Genomic DNA, 22,528 nt, shown 5'->3' with positions numbered 1-22,528 from the left:
CCACTTCTTCGACAGGGAGGAAATCAGGTCTGCAGCCTGGGTGAAAGTCTGCAGCCTGGGTGAAAGGTAGACACCTGAAGCCCTGATACATCCACGCTCAATAGTGCACACATTCTGGGTGCTAACTTCGATCACTTAGGCGATCGACTACTCTTTTCCGGAGGAAAGTGCAGTATGTTGTTGACAACCCTGTTCTGAGCAAACTGGGACGCGTGGTAACCTGGGCTGTAATCCAGATTCCCACCTCCCAGGGTGGAAAGAGGCGTCCCTCAGCAAGATGAGCCCACCCCGCACTAAGCAGGAGCCCGTGCCGTGCCCTCGGGCGGGAAGACTACAAATCCCAGCAGTCAGCCGAAGCCTGTCTGGGCCAGTCTTCCGCCGGCCGCGCGTTCGGTCGCCCACGTTCTAGTAGGGCGCTGCTTTGGGGAGTCCTGCGTACTGACGTCAACACGCTGACGACGGAGGTGCGTGCGCGTGCTGACGTCAGCGCGTTTACATCTTACTCTTCGCGGCTTCTTAAATTGCCAGAGTCTGTGGGCTGGAGCTAGCGCCCGCTGGGGTGTTGTGCTCCGGCTTGGCTTTATCTATCTATCTATCCATTTATTTATTTATTTATTTTTTAAAAGCCCGAGGTTCTCTGGAGAAGGGCGGCAGCTCTCAGCCAAGTTTTCGACTCACGGGTTCAAGATGAACAAAGTGTGCGCTATTTTTGGAGGTTCCCGGGGTATTGGCAGGGCAGTAGCCCAGTTAATGGCCCAGAAAGGCTACCGACTGGCGATCATCGCCAGAAATCTGGAAGTGGCCAAAGCCGCCGCAGGTGACCTCGGCGGTAGGTACCGAGCTTGTTCAGCTGCGTGACTGCAGTCCCGAGGGCTGAAGTTTTCGTGTGTAACACAAGCGACTCTGAGGGTTGGTGATTCAGCCGCGGATCCCTAGGATAGACCAGTTGGTGCAGACCCCTACCTGCTCACACCTCAACGCCACCTGCCGCCCAGGGCTGGGCGCTGGGGGATTTTATTAACAAGTCGCAGTCTTGTAAGGCCCCACTAACAAGCCTTCATTTTCCTGCAGCCTTTGCTAATAGTGAGGAGCTCTGTTTTGGCATCTGGTAGGAGAAAGCAACTCCACACTTAACTTTATGTGGGGGTCAGGGAATGATCCCTGACTACAGCTACAGGGTTAAGTCTGGAGAGGTAGACATGCCATGTAGAAAAAGCTCACTTTGGTTTTCCCGAGAGGTGTTCCTGCCACTATGTGAATGCCCAAAGCAGTGCATCAGAGAAAACCTCTTTTGGGTGCCAGCCGGTTTTGAGATATATCTGGTTTGCTTTATTACATCTATTAAGAGTTTTAAGTCATTGATTCCCTTTTTTGTGAATTTTGTAAGTAATTGGAATTTGTTTGGCTCAGTCCTTTTTATTACCTTCAATTTTTTTTTCTTATTAATGGGTCAGTTATTGTTTTTCAAACTTATGTCTCTTGATGGTAAGGGTAAAAGTGACGTCTGAGGGTTTGAAGATACTAAGACCGAACCAATTAGAAGAGAGAAGAATACTAGTAACTTATTATCAGGAAGGCTTTGGGAGGAATTGAATCCTGGGGGTGTGAAGTTTTGTGTTTTGTTTTTAAAAGAAGTTGCTGATAGGTTTGGTACCACCAGCTCAGACTCATTGTTTCCTTAGTTTGGGAAAATACTTGGCTCTCTAAAATTACAACTGGAGAATTTCCATTAAAGAAAGAAGTCTTTCAGCTCATATTCATTGCCAGTATATGACCAAGGAGGGAAAAAGTGGTGCTCCTTGCTGGGTTATACCAAACCATCAGTGTTTGCTGATTAGATTAAAAACCATTAGTTGAGTTTTAGAGGATAATTGTGGACCAATAAGTCTTCACATGAAAACCAGAAGTGAGACAGGTGATGCTTTTGGGCATTTCATTTCCTTGAATCATGTGTTTCCCGAGTGACTGATTTTCATTAGTAAAGTGTGATTTTTCCCAGGTGTCTTACTGTTCCCAAAGGCATGAGGGGATAATGTTAGTGTATACATATTTGGCAAAATCAGGCAGAAAATAAGCAATTATTTTAGTTTATAAAAATTGTACTATTTAGAGTATAGATATACCTGACTTGACAATGTGATGTGCATTCAGTAGAAACCAGTTCTTTCAGGCTGGGGTTGTGGCTCCGCAGTAGAACCTAGCACATGTGAGGCCCTGGGTTTGATCCTCATCACCACATAAAAATAATAAATAAAATAAAGGTATTGTGTCCAACTATAAGAAAGAAAGAGAGAGGAGAGAAAGGAAGGAAGGAAGGAAGGGAAGGAAAGAAAGGAAGGAAAGGAAGGAAGGAAGGAAGGAAAGAAAGAAAGAAAGAAAGAAAGAAAGAAAGAAATCAGTTCTTTAAATTTGAAATGGCTGGACCTAATGGCACATGCCTGTACTCCCAGTGACTCAGGAGGCTGAGGCAGGAAAATAACATAGCCAGGCCCTAACAAATGAGTGAGACCTTGTTTCAAAAAACAAAACAATTTTGAATTAGGATCTACCCCAGGCTAGTGATATGCAGGATGATACTCTTGATGCTGGGCAGTGCAACAAGCCTTAGCTCCCAGGCAGCCATGCAGTCAGGAGGGGAGACACACCATACTCTGCAGTGTACAGTACTGGTTAGCTTTCTGTTTGGTAGGTTAGGTGCATGAAATACATTTTCAACCTATGATATTTTCACCCTATGATGGGCTTATCTAGATGTTACCCCATCATAAATCAAGGAACATGAATTAAAATGGTAGATTATTAAGTAGGGAATATTTTATTTTCCTTTGAAGTATGATTTTTTGGCATTTAAACAATTTTTGAAAAGTGGCTATTTTTGAGAGGTAACAATTACTTTTAGTAAAAATGATTTGTAGTTTTAGCTCTTTTTTTATGGCTTTCTTTGTTGTCTCATCTATACTGATGGTCAGGCTTTTATATATATTATATATGTATAAAAATAGTTTATTTTTAGTGCTTAAAAAATAACAACAAAAAAGAAACCTTGGAGTTTATCCTCAGGACTAAAGAAACAAATTCAACCTAAAGAATTAGACATAAGTTTCAAACAAGGAATATGAACCCAGAAGACTGTTGAATTGGGCATTACATGTTTAGTGTTAAAGCTATAAACATTATTATGAATCTTATCAAAGCACTGCAAACTTGGAAAAGGATCCCACAATTTTATAGATTCAAAACAAAGTTTTATTTTTTAAAATAAAAACAATCTTTCTAAGAGCCAGGATCTCTTAGCCAGGTGCTGTAGCATATGCCTGTAATGTCAGTGACACCTGAGGATGAGGCAGAAGGATTGAAGTTCAGGGTCAGCTTTAGCAACTTAGTGAGGGTACTGTCTCAAATTAAAAAGGGATGGGCATGGAAAGAGGTACAGTGGCCCTGGGTTCAATCTGCAGTTAAAAAAAAAAAAAAAAGCCAAGTTTTCTTTGTTTCCCAGGCTAGCCTTGAACTCCTGGGCTCAATCTATCTTCCTTAGCTTCCAGAATGACTGTGATTACAGGTGTGTGCAACTGTGCCTTATAAAAAAACAACAAAACTTTCCAAAGTTTCCAAATAAACTTTTGTTATTTTACTTTCTTGTTCCCTGCCCACCCCATCCCAGTTTAATTTGACAAGTGAGAGCAGGAACCTATGAAATACTTATCTTTTATCTCTAGGGTTAGCACAAGCCTACCATGTAGTAGGGGCTTAACAAATGTGTACTGTGTAGATTCAAAATTTACATTATAATTAATTCTAATGTAACTTTGTTTTGTAGGAAATCATTTAGCATTTAGCTGTGATGTTGCTAAAGAACATGATGTTCAAAATACATTTGAAGAGATGGAGAAACATTTAGGTCAAGTAAATTTTTTGGTAAATGCAGCTGGTATTAACAGGTTGGTCATAGATTTAAGTAAATTTCTAAGTTTTTTTTTAACCCATTTAGGCTTTTGATTAGTATCAGTTAATGTATTAGTAAAGTTGTTTTACTTGTAAGAAAAAGTGTGTGTTTTAAAACTTTTCCATGAATTCTTTTCTTTCATATTGAAATAAGTGCCTAGTTTGATCAGTTTTAATATTTTAATCCTCATCAATATTGAGCTATTGAATGTTTCTATAACTCTAAAGGCTGTTTCTTCTCAATACTTCCTCATAGCTAACCAGTATTCTGAATTCTGTCACCGTGTGTGTGTGTGTGTGTGTGTGTGTGTGTGTGTGTGTGTATGTGTGTGTATGTGTATATGTGTATTTTTTTTTGTGGGGGGAGTATATGAACTGATGGAATTATAGGGTAGGCATTCTTTTATAAAAAATAGATGAATTTAGATAATATACTAATATACTAATTGTCTTGCTAAACAAGGCTTAGTATGGCAATTGCTTAGGCTATTCAAAATATTTTGGCTACATGGTACTACTTTTAGCAATTTGGAATGTTTGTCACTTTAACTGAAATTGGTAGGAACTACCTTCCAAGTGGATCCTTTCTAAAAGCTTATGATTTATTTTAGTGGCTCACAAGCCAAGGTCAAAATAATACCCTCTAGGCATTCTATCTCAGATACGAAGAATGTCTTACACTCTTTCCATTAAAATGTTACCTATGTCTTGACTTAAAAAAATTGTTATTAATTTACATGCTGTTTATTTTTTGTAGGGATAGTCTTTTAGTAAGAACAAAAACCGAAGATATGATATCTCAACTTAATACTAATCTCTTGGGTTCTATGCTGACTTGTAAAGCTGCCATGAGGACTATGATTCAACAACAGGGAGGGTCTATTGTTAATGTAGGTGAGTTTTTATCTTTGTGGGTTTATAATTATTGTGTATTACCATAAGCATATTTAATCCACTAATTTATAACTTTTACTTATGAAATTTATCTTTGTATTATCTGTTGGAAAAGATTTAATTAGCTAATCAATGAGTAAAACAGGAATCACAAATTCACATCCTGATGGGACAGGCGGATGTTGACCACCAAGTATTAGAGAATGGCAGTAGAGGTCATGTGATAAATGACAGAAGACATTTAGGTTCAGTTGGTGTTCAGATCTAGTCGATTTTTGGTGTGCATGAATGTGGTTCCAGTTTTGCTAATAATTTTGATTTTTCAAGAGAAATTGGGCATCCTAATTTTTATGCAAAGCCTAATTTAAATTTTTATGTGAAGCTTAATTTTAAAAATATGGACAAAGAATTAAAAAAAATTGTGGACACTGGGTAGTAAACAACAATTATTGTAGTAGTTGCATAAATTTGCAGAAGTTAAAGTGACACACTTTCAGACCTTTGAACATTCTTGCATTGTCTAACATGAGCTTTTCAGGGGACACTTTATATCCAAGCCATAACTGGAAGTGAAAAATTCATATTTCCTGGTATTTTTACTTTGCATTTTCTATCTTTAGATATGTTTAAATACACAAAATACTATTACACAAATACTTTACAATTGCCTGCCGTATCCAGGACAGTAACATGCTGTACAGGTTTGTAGCTTAGGAGCAATAGACTATACCATGTAGCTTGGGGTGTGTAGTAGACTCTACCATCTTATTTTGTGTAAGTGATCTCTGTGATGTTTGCATGACTATGAAATCACCTAACAGTGGTTAATCTGTATGTGTCATTAAGCGATGCATGACTGTATAATGTAGGTAAATTTTTAATATTGGATTTGATTATAATCGAAAAAGTAGATTTTTTCTTTCTTTCTTTTGGGTACCAGCTATTGAATCCAGAGGCTCATAACAACTGAGTCACATCCTTAGCCCCCCACCCTTTTTTTTTTTAAAGAGAGAGAGAGAGAGAGAGAAAGAGAGAGAATGAATTTTATTTTTTAGTTATCGGCGAACACAACATCTTTGTTTTGTATGTGGTGCTGAGGATCAAACCTGGGCCGCATGCATGCCAGGCAAGCGCGCGACTGCTTGAGCCACATCTCCAGCCCCATCCTTAGCCCTTTTTAACATTTTCTTTAGAGACAGGGTCCTGCTGAGTTGCTTAGGGCCTCACTAAGTTGCTGAGGCTGGCTTTGAACTCAGGATCCTCCTGCGCCACTGGGATTATAGGCATGCACCACTGCCCCTGGTGATGTTTTCTTTTTCTAAAGTAAAATTACTTAAAAATTTTTGTGAGCTTATTTAATTTTTGTATCATAAATACAGGTCAGTGGTGCAGAAAATTACTTCCCTACTTCTGTTTTGCAAACAATTATTTGCATATAGCTGATATTTTGAATTATAAATAATATAATTTATGACTTATATAAATATAAATTACATATTCTTTAAATGAAGTCACCTGAGTGCCAGGTTTCTGTTCTCCAGACTAAAAGGCTCAGGGGTCACTCCAGTTGAATTGGGCTGACTGGGCTGCGTAAAATAACCACACAAGAGACACAAATACCTTTTTCTTTGGGGTCGCTGTGACAACTCCTCTGACCTTAAGGGTCCGCAGGAAGAGAGAGCAGGAGCATATGCTGACCCCTTTTATTGAGGAGAAGCTATTCAAATGAGGCAAGGTGTCAGGTTTCAGGGGGCTGAGTCTGTCCTCATGATGTCCACTGTCAGCAGGTTGACTGATAACTGGGTAGGCCACACCCTAGGGCACAGTAAGAGAAGGGGATACACACGGCACTTTCATGGAAGATTCTATCCTAAAGAGGGAAAGGGGTTATATTACAAAGGAACAGGTGAGCATAGCTTCACCCATGGGGCTGTAGCAAGACACACCCATGCACGAGACACCGACCCTCGAACCCAAGAAAGGTGGGGAAAGCTCTGCCACATTTCTGTGTCTGAGCGCCTCAGCACCCAGCCGGGGAGTGTGACCCAGTCATGTGCAAGGTTGGTCTCCCACACCTAAGAATCTTTAGTAGGCAATACAAGTTATATCACTGAAAGCAACAAAATTGCACATTTATGAAAAGTTATAATTGAAGTGGAACTGGTAAGTTTAGATCAACTGTAGTTCTAATTTAGTGAGATTTATCTTCAGATGGATTTAGGTAGAAGTAAGTATTTCCTTACGTCTAGTTGTAGAAAGGTAAAATTAATTAGACTTTTTCTGGCTTCAACCTCTTCCTACTAGAAGCCATTATAAGCCACAGAATTTTCATTATAGCTGACCTACTCAGAGATTGGAATGCTCTGCATTCTAGATTGGCTTGCAAGCCTCCTACTTGGCACTTGTGGTTTTACACCAGCTTCATTCTGATCTTGTTTTCTGTGTTTGTCTGGAGCATACTTGGATTCTTAAAGTCTTACTACTCAAATGACAGTGGGTAGAATTACTAATGTGAGTAAAGGATAAGGTAAAATGGGTTTTACCTTTTTTATTTGTTTACTATAAATTATCTGAATTTTTTATATAATTCCTGTGAATTAGTTTGAATTTGCTTAATTTCTTTTCTTCTAGGAAGTATTATCGGTTTAAAAGGCAATTCTGGCCAGTCTGTGTATAGTGCCAGTAAAGGAGGATTGGTTGGATTTTCACGTGCACTTGCTAAAGAGGTAGCACGAAAGAAAATTAGAGTGAATGTAGTTGCACCAGGTCAGTAAAAACTTTTCATTTATTTATTAAAAAAAATTTTTTTTTTTTTAGTTGTAGATGGATACAATATCTTTATTTTATTTACTTTTATGTGATGCTGAGGATCAAACCCAGTACCTCACACATGCTAGTACTCTACCACTGAACCACAACCCTACCCCCAAAACATTTTATTAAAATAACTTTATTATTTTTGTTTTCTAGAGAAGCCATTAATTTGTCCATCTATGAGTAGTGATTGATTGCCATCTGGGTAGAGTGGTTTTGAGATGATTGTGAAAAGAATCAAGTAACGAATTGGTGACAAGAAAAAAAATCCTTATATTTCATATTTTATTTAAAATATGTATTTTAAAAAAATTATACTAATTATGGAACAACTTAAGGTAAAGAGGATCTTAGCGATCACTTATTCTAGGCAGTTTTATAGTTTATAAAACTGAGCCTAAGATTTGGAGTGACTTACCTAATTGCCTTACTAATTTATGGAAAACTTTAAAGCCCCCTAAGATTTCCCTTATGATATTAAAAAATTGAAGTTATTTTGCTACTATGTCTACATAAATTACCTGGACCATTCCAATTTTTTACTTTTACCTTTATATTTTGTTAAGTTACTAATTAATAAAATTGCCTAGATTAGTGAAGAGTATAGTAAAAAGGTGTTAAAACTCAGATCCACGTTATCACTTATTAGCTGTCATGCTAGATTTTTGTTAAGTGTTTATTTGAATAAATGGAGTGTTTTCATATACCTTTGCCAGTTAGCCTTGAAATCTTTGTCTTAGTTTTCTATAAATATTTAAGAATTCATTACTTATGTAAAAAAGTTTATTTTGGGTCATTTGTTGTTTGTAAGAAAAAGTGGGCTGCAGCAGATCTTTTCCTTTGCAGTCACTAATGGCCCCAGCTTTGACCCTAGAGTTGGCATTTTATTTGACATTTGATGTTGAGCAGCAGGTATCCCTGATTTATCAAAATGACCTGTTAATCCTTTTAGTGTCCTTTATCCTAGTTCATTGTTTAGGCACAAAGACTTGCTAAAGTCAGACATTCCAAATCCATGAACATTTGATAACTGACTATAATTCAGATGCACCCAGTTTTTGAAAAAATTCCAAAAGCTGCATTTTTATTTCATTATGTTGGCATTGCTTTTTATTTGTGTGTGCTTTACGTGAGCTGATTGATTTTAGTATTAGCTTAGATAATCATCTGTGGTATAAATTATTTTTGATTTGCAACTACATATATCTGCTTCTTTTCAGGATTGTAAATAGTGTAGGCAGTGAAAAGTGAATTCTGCTTCATGATATTTTAAAAGCTGTATAGTGTAGGGGTAATGCAAGTGTTTCTAAGTCACAATAACTCATGCAGCAAACTTCCTGAAGTGGCTTCCTGTGTGCAGGGGCTGTGTTAGTTCCTGAAGTTTCAAAGATAAGTATTTCCATCACAGGGAGCTAGGCATCTTGGGAAAGACAGACATATAAACAAATAATTACAACATTGTGATGAACTGAAAGTAAAGATATGTGTATGGTGCAGTGGAAATGCTGAAGAAGGATGGTTTAATTTTGTCTAGAGTGAATTAATTGTCAAGACAATAGGCTAACTAGTGGGAATCCAGTTTGTATACAAAGAGTGTTAGGGAAGTGTGGTATACCCTTTCTTAACTTACTTTCCAGTGCAGTTAATACTGTGGATATAAACCTGTTGCTAAAAATGTGGTCATTTTAATAGGGTGACCTTTATTACATTATATTGGTTAAATATTATCTAGCAGATTTTGTAGTATAAATATGCTTCGTTGGTCACAGGCAAAGTACAAATTGAAATAGAATGAATCAATTCCATGGATTATTAACCTTATTTACATAGTAATTTCAACCAGATTCCTTAGCAAATCTTTTAACAGAGCTAACAAATGTAAGAGTTAGCTGATATAAAAAGAAATATTTTTCCTGGGCACCTTAAAATGGAGGTTCCAGGTAGTAAGTATGGAAATAGTTAAAAAGCAGATTATAACAAGAAAACCAAGGAACAAGGAAAGTAATAAATTATGACATTATTCATTTCCCAATATTATTGACTGTTTTAAAGATAAGTACTTTCTAAACTTTGATATTACTTTATAAAATAAACTCATCATGGATAAATCTTACTAGTTGGAAAATATTAAGTATGGGAAACAGACTACTTCATAAATTAAACCTGTAATAGATACATTATTTAAAAATGTTTAAAATAATTTGTACATATTGTACAAGATTTAGTAATACAGAAAGGCATAGAGTGAAAAGTGAGTCAGTCTTGTCTAGACATAATTTTTTTCCTTAAGATCACCACTGTTACTAGTTTCTTCTGTATTTCATGTATAAGCCAATAAGTGTGTGTGTGTGTGTGTGTGTGTCTAAAAACAAATTGTATTATACTAGTCACATGTTCTTGTTTTATGGAAATGTAAGTCATGTCCCATACACTTTACTCATTTTTATGTGTACAACTTTGTGGTTTTAAGATGGTCGCATAGCTGTTCAATTATTACCTAAATAAATTTTAGAACATTTGCATAATCCCCAAGGAAATACTTTGCCCCTTAGTCCCCATTTCTCTCCAGTTTCCCTAGCTCCTTGCAATCTTAAACTACTTTCTATCTCTATAGATTACCCTATTTGGGACATTTTGTATACATGGAATCTTAAAATAGTTGGAATTTTGTGATTGCTGCATCATCACTTTTAATGGCTGAACTAAAAGATCATAGTGTCTGTTTTTAATTAGGTGTACCCTAATAATGTTTTAGGGGATATACCTATCTTGTTTAACCTATTGCCACTTGATGGACATTTAGGTTGCTTCTGATCTTTTTCTGTTACAACTAAAAATGCAGTGACAATACTTGGGCATAATTTATCTTGCATATTTGCAAGTGAATGATTGTAATCTGGAAAATAGAATTGCCAAGGCTTGGAGGATCTATGCCTTTTTAATTTGACAAGTAATGATACATTGAATTTATTTCTATAGGGTGCTTAAGTGTTTTGCTACGGTTATTTTTTAAGTTGGAGAGCTTTTGTATTTACCACTTAGAGATGATCTTGTTGACAAGCACATGCATAAGCATGACGTCTGCTCAGAGCAGGTGTTACTCTGGGTGCTCTTAGGTGCTATTTCTTACACTGTTCCACCCATAAGCATAACAGTAAGACATGCAAATTTGTTCTGGTTAAAATCTTTTAAAAATGTTTTTATAGCAGATGGACACAGTACCTTTATTTCATTTTTATGTGGTGCTAAGGATCAAACCCAGTGCCTCACACGTGCTAGGCAAGCACTCTACCAACTGAGCTATAGCCCTAGCCCTGTTCTGGTTAAAATCTTGATCTAGTTTTTGGCAAGACTCTTGTTTCTTCTTCCTTATAGAAGTGTCTAGGGTTGAGTTCTTCTCAGATCCTAGAAACTTACAGCAGAGAATGGACATCTGAACTTTTAGGTCTGTTATATAGTGCCACATCCCACATTTGATAATATGGGTGATGGATCCTAATCTGAAAATTTGAAGTGCTCCAAAATTTAAAACTTTTTTGAGTGTGAAATGGTGGAAAAGTTCCACACAATGTCGTTTGATCAGTTGCAGTCAAAGTATGAGTGCACCAAAAACATTTTATAAAATTATTACATGATGTGTATGAGGTATATATGAAACAAATTTCTTGTTTAAACTTGAGGCCCATTCCCAGGGTGTCTCACATTTGTGCAAAGATTCCCAAATCTGAAGAAATCTAAAATTTGGGATACTTCTGGTCTGAAGTGTTTTTTTTCCCCTCAGTACTCTGGGGTAGGGTGCTCTACCACTGAACTATATCCCCAACCCTTTTAATTTTTTTATGTGGCATTCAAGGACTCACTAAGTAGCTGAGGCTGGCCTCCAACCTGCTTCCTCCTGCCTAAGCCTCTGAGTAGCTGGGATTTCAGGGTTGTGTCATGGTGCCTGTCGTCACTGGCTCTAACTATTTCTGATGAGGGCACTCAGACTATACTGGTGATAGATAAAATCCTGGTATCTAATTTAAATATAAAGTTTGTTGTGTATAAACATGTCAAAAACTGAAATAGTGACTTAGTAATATGGAAATGAGATGTTGCTGTTTATTTATGCTATGTGGCTAGTCAGAAGTGGATGTATGAAATATGTTTCCTTCAGAATTTATGAAATGTAAATTCTCATTGGACAAGAGCCATGCAGTTTTTATGAGCAACAGTAGTCCTCTTCCTGAAGAGTTCATGTTGAAAAAAGTTTGGTGTAGGGAGTGTGGCTCAGTATTAGAGCACTTGGCTATCATGTGCAAAGTCTGTGCACAATCCCCAGCACCCTGCAAAGGTGTATTAGGTATATCATTAAATCTATAGTACTAAAATGGAAATGTTCTTAGTTGGTTGAAGGCCTGTCATTTCATTTATCAATTTACTGATTTAAGGAATATTGTTTTGTAGCCAGTTGGAAATTTTAACTGTTCAGTAAAGTAATGCAGCAATGTCATTTGTTGGACAGTGGCACCTACTGGTAGTGTATACTTTTTATAGCTCGGCTTGAAAGTCACTGTAGTATTTGCCTTGGAAAAGGGGGAGTATAACAAAATTCCTAGAATTTTACAAATTAAAAGTGAAAGATTGGAGAGAGTCTTTTGGTGCACAGAAAGAAAGCATGAACTAGAAAGTGATACAAGCACAAAGATAGATGTGTGGGATGTTTAAGGACTACTCCTATCTCTCCTCAGGCCTGTGTATGTGGTATAGAACCCAGGAAGTTTCTTTTATATCATGTCTTAGGTTGTGAATATGTTTATGAGTGAGGATCATAGTTTATGAGTTCAGTATAAAATGATGTATTGAAGGTGAGGCAGAACACTATGGTAAAAGGGAGTGGCAGAGGAAAGCAATTCAGGATAGGTAACCAGAAGGAGAGTGAGCTCTGCTCGCTAAGGACAAAATATAAGCCCTTAAGGCGCACTCCTGTTTACCTACTTCCTCCAACCATGGTCTACCTTGTCATATTTGGTAGGTAGAGCCCAGAGTAACTTATCATTAGAGACTAGCTTCACATTTTTGCTTTTATTTCAGATGGGCTGGGATAGATAAATGACGTTAAAAAGCTGCAGATAGATTAGGGCTTTTAGTGAAACTATTCTGTATGATACTATAATGGTGGATATCATGACATGCATTTATCAAAGCCTGTAGAACTGTATAACCTAAGAAGTGAACCCAGAAGTAAAACTATGGATTTTACTTATCTAATATTGGTTCAACTAGTTGGTTCAATTAACACTAAGGTAAGATGTTAATAATAGGGGAAATTGGGGAGGGCAGTGTGATAAGGGGGTTTATAGATATCCTGTCCTTTCTGCTCAGTTTTTTTATAAGCCTACAGTTGTTCTAAAATAAAGTCTATTATTTAGAAAAGGCTGTCAATAATGATGAAAGAAGGTCTTGACATGTTCTTGTCCTTTATATCAAAAATAATAAAAATAATCTAAGAGGGAAAACCCAGTATGTATTGATGTATGGATTTATCCCTTCCTATCAAGTTGGCCTCTCTTTACTTACCCACTTTACTTTTAGACTTCTTTTTGGTATTGAGAGTGAACCCAGGGGTGCTTAACCATTGAGTCAGGTCCCCAGCCTTTTTCATTTTTTATTTTGAGACAGAGTCTCACTAACTTGTTTAGGGCCTCGCTAAGTTGCTGAGGCTGGCTTTGAACTTGTGATCCTCCTTCCTCAGCCTGGGGATCATAGGCGTGTGCCATTGTTCCTGACTACTTCTAGATTTTTATTACAGTGTTCATTGATGGTTAGCAGCTATCCTACAAGATTTGTTATTTCACGTATTTGTGCATAGGTGAGTAGAAGCTGTGGTTAGTTTCCTCTAATGAAATAACATTCTTATCTTCCATGCTTGAATAAGTGCAGGGAGAATCTTCCTATGATGTGGGTGGCTGAACACCATGATTTCAGTTCTGAACTTGTAATCATGCTGGACTGAGAGTACCACTCCTATTTAGAGATCTCACCTAAATAGACACAGACTGTATCTGTGATTTGCGACTGAATGTAGACTACTAAAAGACCTCATTCAAAGTTTCAAGACCTTATTCAAGGATTTAAGCTGTCATCCTTTAGCTGTTCTCTGTATTTTGCTTGTGTAATTGTTTTTGAGAACCACAGTCTGTGTTGAAGAGATCATCTTTCCATTTCACTGGGATTGTCCATGAACTTGTCTCATTGCCTAAGCCTCTTTGTGTAAAGTTTGCCTGCAGTTCCTCATTCCTTGTTCGAGATATGCTTATTTTCAAGGTAGAAACTCCTTCAAATGGCCTGTCATAGGTTGTGTGGACTTACTGTTCGTTTCCAAAAGGACAAACATCAGAACTTATGTTCACTAAGAAGCAGAGCAGATCAGTTCCTTTCAGGACAGCATAGATGAAAACTCAGATTAGCATTTGTTCTTTTTGAGTTGGAACTGTTCTAACTGCTGTACACCTAATAGTGTCAAGAACTGAGGGTCCTTTTAGGGGAGCTCAGTTTCCTAAAATTCAAGTAAAGTTAGCAAGTCATGAAAACTGCTTAATGACGCATACTTTTCATCTTTCAGTCAGAGTAGTAGAGCTAAAAGAAAGCTCAGAGATCTGTTAGTTTTAATTGACTTCATTCATTAGGGCACAGAAAACAGCCATACATTTTAGACAATACATAACTTTCTCAGGCCATAGTTTTCATACTGTGGAACAGAATCTTGCTTAATGTGTCCTAATCCATTGGCCTTTTTACCACAAAATGCTGCTTTTGACAAAATGCTACCAGAGCCAGTTAGAAGTTGAAGCTGGAATTTGCTAACCTGTGTTCATAAGATCTTTCTTGCAAATCATTTCTACTGTTCATGTTAGGTTAAAACATACAATTGATTTTTCTGCTGAGAGTTTGTAGTTGCTGGGAAGTATTCTATGCCAATTTTATTAGAATTCAAAAAGACCTTAGACTGAAGGATAACTGTATCAAAATTTTAAGAAAAGTAGATAAACTTTTTATTTTTATTCATAATTTGAATTTATTCAATAAATGTGAGTTTTCTTTCTAAGATACTATCTGTTCACAAGTCAGGGAGAGGCACCTTGGAAAGTGAGTGTGTTCAAACACTGAAAACTTTGGATATCAAGAGCCTCATCATAGTGTTCTTAACATGATTGGATGGCATATTGTTTGTTATGACTCTTCACTGTAAATTAATTTTCATTTACAGTTCCCTTGAAATTCTGCAGAGGCTAATTATTAGCTGTGTCAACTGTTCCCCCCCCCTTTTGTTTTTCTGGTACTGGGGTTTGAACTCAGGGGCACTTGACCACAGAGCCACATCCCAGCCCTATTTTGTATTTTATTTCGAGTTCTTTAGTGCCTCACCATTGCTGAGGCTGGCTTTGAACTCGCAATCCTTCTGTCTCAGCCTCCTGAGCTGCTGGGATTACAGGCGTTTACCATTGTGCCTGGCTCTGCTTCTCCTTTTATTCTTCCTTTCTTTCATTGTTCTTGATGAAAGAAATGAAAGTAATATTGCTAACTTTTTAAATACATGTGATGAAATTTTGTGGCAGAAGAGTTTTTTATTCCATAATACAATCTCTCACTGAAACACAAAATAATACTAAATTAGTTTTGTTATTTTTGGCCCTTATTACAGACCATCTGAAATTAGTATTGTGTACATATATTTTTTTCATAACTGTTTTTGAGACAGGGTGTGTCACTTAGGCTGGTCTTGAACTCCTGGATTCAAGCAATCCTCTTGCCGTAGCCTCCTGGGTGGCTGAGACTATAGGCATGCAGCACTGTACCTTGCTATTTGAAAGCTTTTTGTATGAATGCAAAAATAATATGTATTTTTGTGGACAACTTGAAAAAAACCCAAAAGTACAAAGAAAATACTCCTCACTTGTAATTCTGATATCTAATGATAACCACTATTTTGGCACATGGTTTCTTAGTTAATAGTATATATTAGATTTTTTGGGGGGGGGGGTACCAATTGAACCTAGGAACATATAACCACTGAGCCACATTCCCAGTCCTTTTTATATTTTATTTTGAGACACCATCTTGCTAAGGTGCTTAGGGTCTCACTAAGATGCTGAGGCTGGCTCTGAACTTGAGATCCTCCTGCCTTATCCTCCCAAGCCTCTGGGATTGCAGGTGTGTGCCACTGTGCCTGGCTTTTGTTTTTAATAGTGATATAACTGAGTTCATGTATGATTTCCTTTAAATATACAATTTCCATTCATTTTATATTATTCTATAGCATCATTTGTTAATACCTGCATATTTTTCTATTATGTGGATATAATGGTTTATTTAACTAGTTTGTTGTCAGCTTGTTTCTAGGTTTTCCCTAATAATCTGACACTGTCATAGACTTCATGATAGTAAATCTATGATTATTTCTTACAACACTTTTAAGAAAATATTAGCTATTTTTAAGTTAAAACCTAAAGTAAATTTCATAGGTCTGTATAATAAACTAGTGGCCTAATTGATTCTTAAGACAGTATTTAATTCACATTTATTATGGTACTTTCAATGACAATTATATTTAGGTTGATTTTATGTATGTTTATTTTAACATAAGCCAATTTGAAAACTATATTTTTAAGATTGCACACTGAACAATCATGTAGCACATCTAATTTTTAGTCCATCTAGTTTTTGTGACCTAACTACTACTAACTACTGTTGTTTTCATGTAGATTAATATTTACTTTCTTTTTAAAAACCTGAAAGATTGAGTACTATATAAAATATTGATTGTGGGTTAAGCATTTTATTAGTAACATGTAGTTGTATGTCTCAGATTAATCTTATATTTTCTTAACAAATCTATGTTTTTTCCTTAATATATCAGTTATCATTTAAAATTGGTTGCTTAATAGTACTTTATACTGTGGAACTTTATATTTTAAATATAAATATAAATATAAATATATTTTAAATGTTCTCTGCAAGCTTTATTGCATACCTATACCAATACCAATTTAAATTTTGATTTTTGTGTGTATAATCACATTGGAATTGGATATGACTACCAGATTTTGTTCTTATACATGTATTGGAAACTTTGGACTTTCTAATCATCAGTTATCTTGGCCATAGCAAATGGAACTGACTAGTTCTTATCAGAATTGCCAAATTGGTTCATTTGACCATTTTTTGTGATGCCTGTCTTCCTTCAACATAACTTCTCACTCTTTTATTCCCACTCAAGTGAAATTTAATCATTTCTGTGGCCTTTTATTTATACCACTATAAGGATATTCACCAGACTTCCTTACAGCATAATTGTGTATATAAGTTATTGTTTCCTCCATGAATTATAGGTTTCCAAAGGAATGGAATTTTGTTTTATTCATGTCTGTATCCACCTATGACATTATATGAGCTTGTCTTTACATTTTGCTAAGAGTTTGGTCATATACTTGGAGATCATATATTTTAGTGTTCAGTAAATGTTCATTGAGTTAAAGTGAGTAAAATTGTAGATTGTTTATTTGATAGCAAAACTGTATCTCCAAAACAAGGTTTATTCATCTCATTTTCAGGTGCAAATTCATTTTTTCAAAATTGAGCAAATATCTTAGTGTCTCCTCTCTTCTACTGAATAATCATTTTTATTGGCTTATTATAACTATATATAACAGTGGGATTTGTTATAATATATTCATATGTGCTGCACACAATAAAACAGTATAATTTGAATAGTTTCTGAATGATCACTTCTGTTTTAGGATTTGTTCACACAGATATGACGAAAGACCTGAAAGAAGAACAGTTAAAGAAAAGCATTCCTCTTGGAAGGTTTGGAGAAACCATTGAGGTGGCACACGCAATTGTGTTTCTTTTAGAATCACCATATATTACAGGACATGTTCTAGTAGTGGATGGAGGGTTACAACTTGTGGTATAATTTAGAGATTGTTCAGTTATAATGGTGATTAGAATCAAGTCACACTTTAGCTATTGATTAGACAATCATACTACCTGGTGACACTTGCTAATCAAACCTACTGATGCTACCAATGTTGATTTCCTTCTTTATATAAATGTTTGAAAAGAACAATGTGTGCCCAATTGGTTTATCTAAAGGGTATGAATCATTTATATTAGCTACCTTTATAGGCCATATCAAATTTAGTATATAGACATTTTGTAAAGGACATAATATTTGTTTTGCCTCAAAAATGGAAAAATTATATTGTATAATTGTGATGAATAATTTCATTGTATCAGGCTGATTTTTCTAGAAGTTAACTTAAAATAAGAATTTCCAGAACATTGATTTGTTGTCAGTACTTTAGCAAATTTGCTAAAGTTAAACATTGTATTGTTTTACATATGTTTAGGCAATCAATTTTTTATATGGGTTGGAAAAAATAGTATCAATTAGACAAAGACATGAATTTAGAGTTGATTTCTTAGAGCAGTATTACTCTTGGTTGAACAGCTGGACAAAATAACCTGTAAATTTAAATGTGGTGCAAGTGGCTTATTTTGTAGAAATTCCCAGCGGTAATGAGGACCAGTCCTTAAGGTTTTAATATCTGGTACAGTAATGAGCTGCATGGATTTCATGAATTTAGGCAGTGTTTTTTTTAACCTACAAAAACTCAGTATAGTGAGTTACTTAAAAATAATTTAAGCTTTTACAAGGGTTCCTGGAACAAATTTGTACCAAACTAGCAGCTTCAGTTGCCATAGTTCTCTTCAGTTCCTGGATGTTTCTCGTGGCCAAAAATGCACTAAACCGTCTCCAAGTTTGAACATCCAGCAAACAATGGCAAGACAGAGCACCTGATTTCCAGACAAATATGGTAATGTGGTATTAACTATTAGAGCTGTGTGGACACACATAGACACACAAATTGGAATAGAAAGGAACCTGTCCCCTGTTGGCTGAGTCATCCCAAAGGAATGGAGAGATCAGTAATTATGCCAACTTATAATTGATGCCAAGTAAAAGCACTGTGTACCTATTATACCTTTGGCATATTGAAGAAATAAAGTACACTTGAAACATTAAAAAAGAAGTTTAGGAAACTTAACATTATGAGCATTTTGTATTGTGAATATAACAATGATCCTTACCCTAGTATTTTAGAAAGGTGTAATGGCCAATTTGAATTGTCAACTTGATTGGATTAAGAGATGCAAGAATTAAAGAGTGTGTTGATAAGGGTGTGTCAAGGAGTGATTGGCATGTGGGATGGCCAACTGAAATGGAGACCCTCCATAAGCATGGGCAGCACCTTCCAATAGGATGAGGCTTGGATGAAATGAAAGTTGGAAGAACAAGGAAGCAGCAGCAGATGCAAACTGGATTCTTCTTGAATGGGTTCTTGATTGCTGCTGTGATGTCTGAGGATCTCTCTTGCTTTTTCACTCTTCCAAGTGATCTCTACCAGTGATTCTCCAGGGAATTTCCAGAAGCCTTCCATCTCAGACTAGCATAGAACCATTGATTCCTCTTGTTCTGTGGCTTCAGCTTCTTGGACTGTGTAGCTACTGGTTCTTCCAGCTCTCCAGCCTGCAAACAGCCATTGTGGACTATCCAGCTTCTGTTTGTGTAAGCCAACCTAATGAGTCCCCCTTTTAAAATTATACTTCCTGTTGATTCTGTTCCTCTAGAGAACCCTGACTAATATAAAAGGTAATAAATAATTACTCATAAGTAATCATAAAATATTTTAAATATATTTGCAGTAACAATGAGTTAAATGTCTTTACAAGAAACAAAGCAATAGTCTTGAAACAGAGTGTTTGCCTGGGCATAGAGATAAAGATATGAATTGAATGTAAAATATAAAGTAACATCTTTTTTGCATTGAACTCTTGGGAATAATGCAGATTTCAGTGTCACTAGGTTCATGTTTTTATTTATCATTTTTCAAAATGTTTTAAATGTTGCATTCCAGAGTAATTGTCATAATTATCTAATAGCTTTTTTAAAATAGGTGAATATTATCTAAGAATTATGTTGAAAATTAGTGCAAAAAATGATTAAGATGTACTAATAAATTCAGAGTAATAGTATTTTAAGTCATTTATGGTCTAAATCAAGATTCCTGATTCCTTAAAGATTATTCTTGTTTTAAAAAAGTTACTTTATTTTATTTGTTTGTTTATTTTTTTATGTGGTGCTTAGGATTGAACCCAGTGCCTCACACATGCTAGGCAAGCACTCTACCACTGAGCCACAACCCCAGCCTCTTAAAAATTCTTTTTTTTTTTTTTTTTTTTTTTGTGGTGCTGGGATTGAACCCAGGGCCTTGTGCATGCAAGGCAAGCACTTTACATCCCCAGCCCAAAAATTATTCTTAATTTATCTTTCAAATAGTTTTCTTTTTTACTTAGATTTACCTGTTCAGAATATGAGAAAGAAAAGTGTAAGTCAAGTTAGTATTATTGAACAAATTGTCTACTAAATGTAGAATACAGAATATATCAGGTGTTCATAATTCCAGGCACATATAGGAAATGTAGCACTCAGGATAGTTATAGATATGATGCTTTTAAGCTGGGAGAGTTTGTGCGGCCAGAGTACGTACTTCTGCTGTCCCACCTACTGGCCTTTGGCTGCCTGCATTTCATAATTGCTTTGTATTCAGGCTTTAGTTCCTCTCAGTGGACAATCATGTTCTGAAGTCACCAATGATTAAGAAGAAAGCAGTGTATTTCACTGAACTGATGACAGGTTAGAGATAGGCTTAACCTTTAAGGATGTGTATATACACATTAAAATAAGAAATACACTTTTTAAACTATTCTCACCCTCCCCTAGCCTATTTCAAACTGGCAAAATATGTGGAGAAGTCTTGAAATGGGTAAAATAAACCTTCACTCTTCCATCTTAGGTGAATTCTCCACCTACTTTAGCTGACCTGGTAGAATTTGTAATTCAGTACTTGCATTCTGTTTCTGAAATCAGTTCCCAATTACTGCCTTACAGTCAGAGATTCGAGAACTTTAATGAATTATTAACCAACAGAATGGTCTATAGTTGTTATGACTCTTGGAACCTACAATCCAGCCCATGTGTAGCATTTAAAAATAAAAAAGAAAGGATAATGGTTAAAACCAATGTATTAAAATTTTGCATTGAAGTTTTAAAACTTGTGCTCCTTTCACACGTTTATTTGTATTCAATTTAAGAGGGATTGTAACTGTTTTTTAGAGATAGAATTACATGTTATAAATTACTTTGGGGGGATAATTTGTGTGAAGAAGATAACTTATTTATGCTTGCATTATCAGAAGACTATTCTGGATATTCAAGAGTTATAGCTTACATTACTGATATATTTTTCCAAGCTTTTGGAATGGAAGTATGTATAAAGTAAATCCTACTGCTGTCCTGACTTGGCAAATATACTATACTTAAATAAAATACTTAATAATTAACTTTCTTTTATATTAATTTTGTCTTTCAAGCTCATTGTAAGCTCCTGAGGGTAGAAGCCATTCTGTGTTATCACTCCTTTAATTACAAAATTAAACAAATATTTATTATACGTCTTTTGATATCCCCATCTTGCTTACCCCTGAGGACATTGGATATTCTAAGTAAATGCACAGGTAAATCAATGTTTTTTAATGATTCAGGATTATCAGTCATTCATGGTGCTCTAGTTTGAGAAGTTATTGAGATAAATTTAAGTATATATCCTGGACTCTTGTTCCTTGATCACATTCCTGTGATTTACCTCCCTTTTTGGTTCTTTGTCACTTTGATGCTTATTCTCACTTTATAACTGAATTTGCAATGCTAAGCTAATCAACTATTTTTTTCTTAGGCAATATGCCTTCAGTTTGACTAACGATCACCAGTTTAATTTGGAACTCTTGGCCCATAATCCAAATAGAGATGGTATTAGTAACACTTGTGTTGCCAAATCCAAGTCTGTATTTGCTGCTCAAAAAGGGCCTAACAAATCCAGGACAAGTTGCTAGAGTAAGGAGCAAGATTTGGTAAGCCAGCAAGATGGAGAAGACGGTGAACTAGAATTCTGAAAAACCGTGTTAACACAGGTTTTAAGCTTTTTTTATCTTTAGGAAGAGATTGATGAAACCTGCTGGTAATCTGTTCATTTGCACCAGCCTTGGAGGAGTGAGGCAAGATTAGGGGAGTTTCAGTAAATCAACCTTGTGCGGCTAGTTTAAATGATTAATGAGGGCTACATGCTCAAGGAGGCATAGGCTTTTTCTTGCAAAGAAAACCATAGACAGCTACGATTTCCCTTCTGTCCAAATTCCACTACACGTCTTAACTGATAAGGGGGCAGTGACAGCTCTGGCTACTTCCTGCTTGAAGATGGGTGAAATGAGTAGTGTTGGAATGGAACTGTTTAACCTGGAATTGGAAATGTTGGAGGATCTGAATGCACAAGCAAGCCATCCTATAAATCCAGAATAGGTGTGTACATACTTGAATACTAATTATATAATCTGTTTTATTCCTTTATCAGTTGCCACTTGTACCTTGAAATATTGGATTTGGCCTCTTGTAGAGCGCTTTGTGTTATGATTTGAATGTGAGATGTCCCCCAAAAGCTCATGTGTGAGACATTGTAAGAAGGTTCAGAGGAGAAATGATTGGGTTGTAAGAAAGAGTCTTTAACCTAATCAATGATTTAATCTTCTGATAGGGATTAACACTGGTAACAGAAATGATAGGGTGTGGCTGGAGGAATTGGGAATTGGGGAGTGGCTTTGGGGGCATGGCCTTGGGTATATATTTGTGTCTGGTGAGGGGAGTCTCTCTGCTTTCTAATCACTGTGATGTGAGCTGCTTCTCTCGGCCACACTCTCGCGCCATGATGTTTAGCCTTAC

The 22,528-nt window shown here is 36.1% G+C and overlaps 1 protein-coding gene and 1 pseudogene across 1 annotated transcript; both read left to right on the top strand.

The window, feature by feature from the left end:
- The first annotated feature begins 485 nt into the window (after positions 1–485).
- On the top strand, positions 486–21,099 carry Cbr4 (carbonyl reductase 4). Its single transcript, XM_005325495.5, has 5 exons — positions 486–829; positions 3,818–3,938; positions 4,700–4,836; positions 7,468–7,602; positions 17,430–21,099. Exons 1-5 carry the CDS (start codon positions 688–690, stop codon positions 17,606–17,608), a joined length of 714 nt encoding a protein of 237 aa, XP_005325552.1. The 5' UTR covers positions 486–687; the 3' UTR covers positions 17,609–21,099.
- LOC110598151 (cytochrome c oxidase subunit 7B, mitochondrial pseudogene) lies at positions 18,417–21,099 on the top strand (annotated as a pseudogene).
- Positions 21,100–22,528: the final 1,429 nt, after the last annotated feature.

Source organism: Ictidomys tridecemlineatus, chromosome 14 (assembly GCF_052094955.1).
Source record: "Ictidomys tridecemlineatus isolate mIctTri1 chromosome 14, mIctTri1.hap1, whole genome shotgun sequence".
Taxonomy (NCBI): domain Eukaryota; kingdom Metazoa; phylum Chordata; class Mammalia; order Rodentia; family Sciuridae; genus Ictidomys; species Ictidomys tridecemlineatus.
This window is presented reverse-complemented; position numbering and strand designations above follow the sequence as displayed.

Bases quoted from the DNA above. Each gene is read 5' to 3' on its own strand.
- Cbr4 (XM_005325495.5), top strand. From the start codon at position 688: ATGAACAAAGTGTGCGCTATTTTTGGAGGTTCCCGGGGTATTGGCAGG. The intron at 3,939-4,699 runs GTTGGTCATAGA...TATTTTTTGTAG, and splicing joins AATGCAGCTGGTATTAACAG to GGATAGTCTTTTAGTAAGAA. The intron at 7,603-17,429 runs GTCAGTAAAAAC...CTTCTGTTTTAG, and splicing joins AGTGAATGTAGTTGCACCAG to GATTTGTTCACACAGATATG.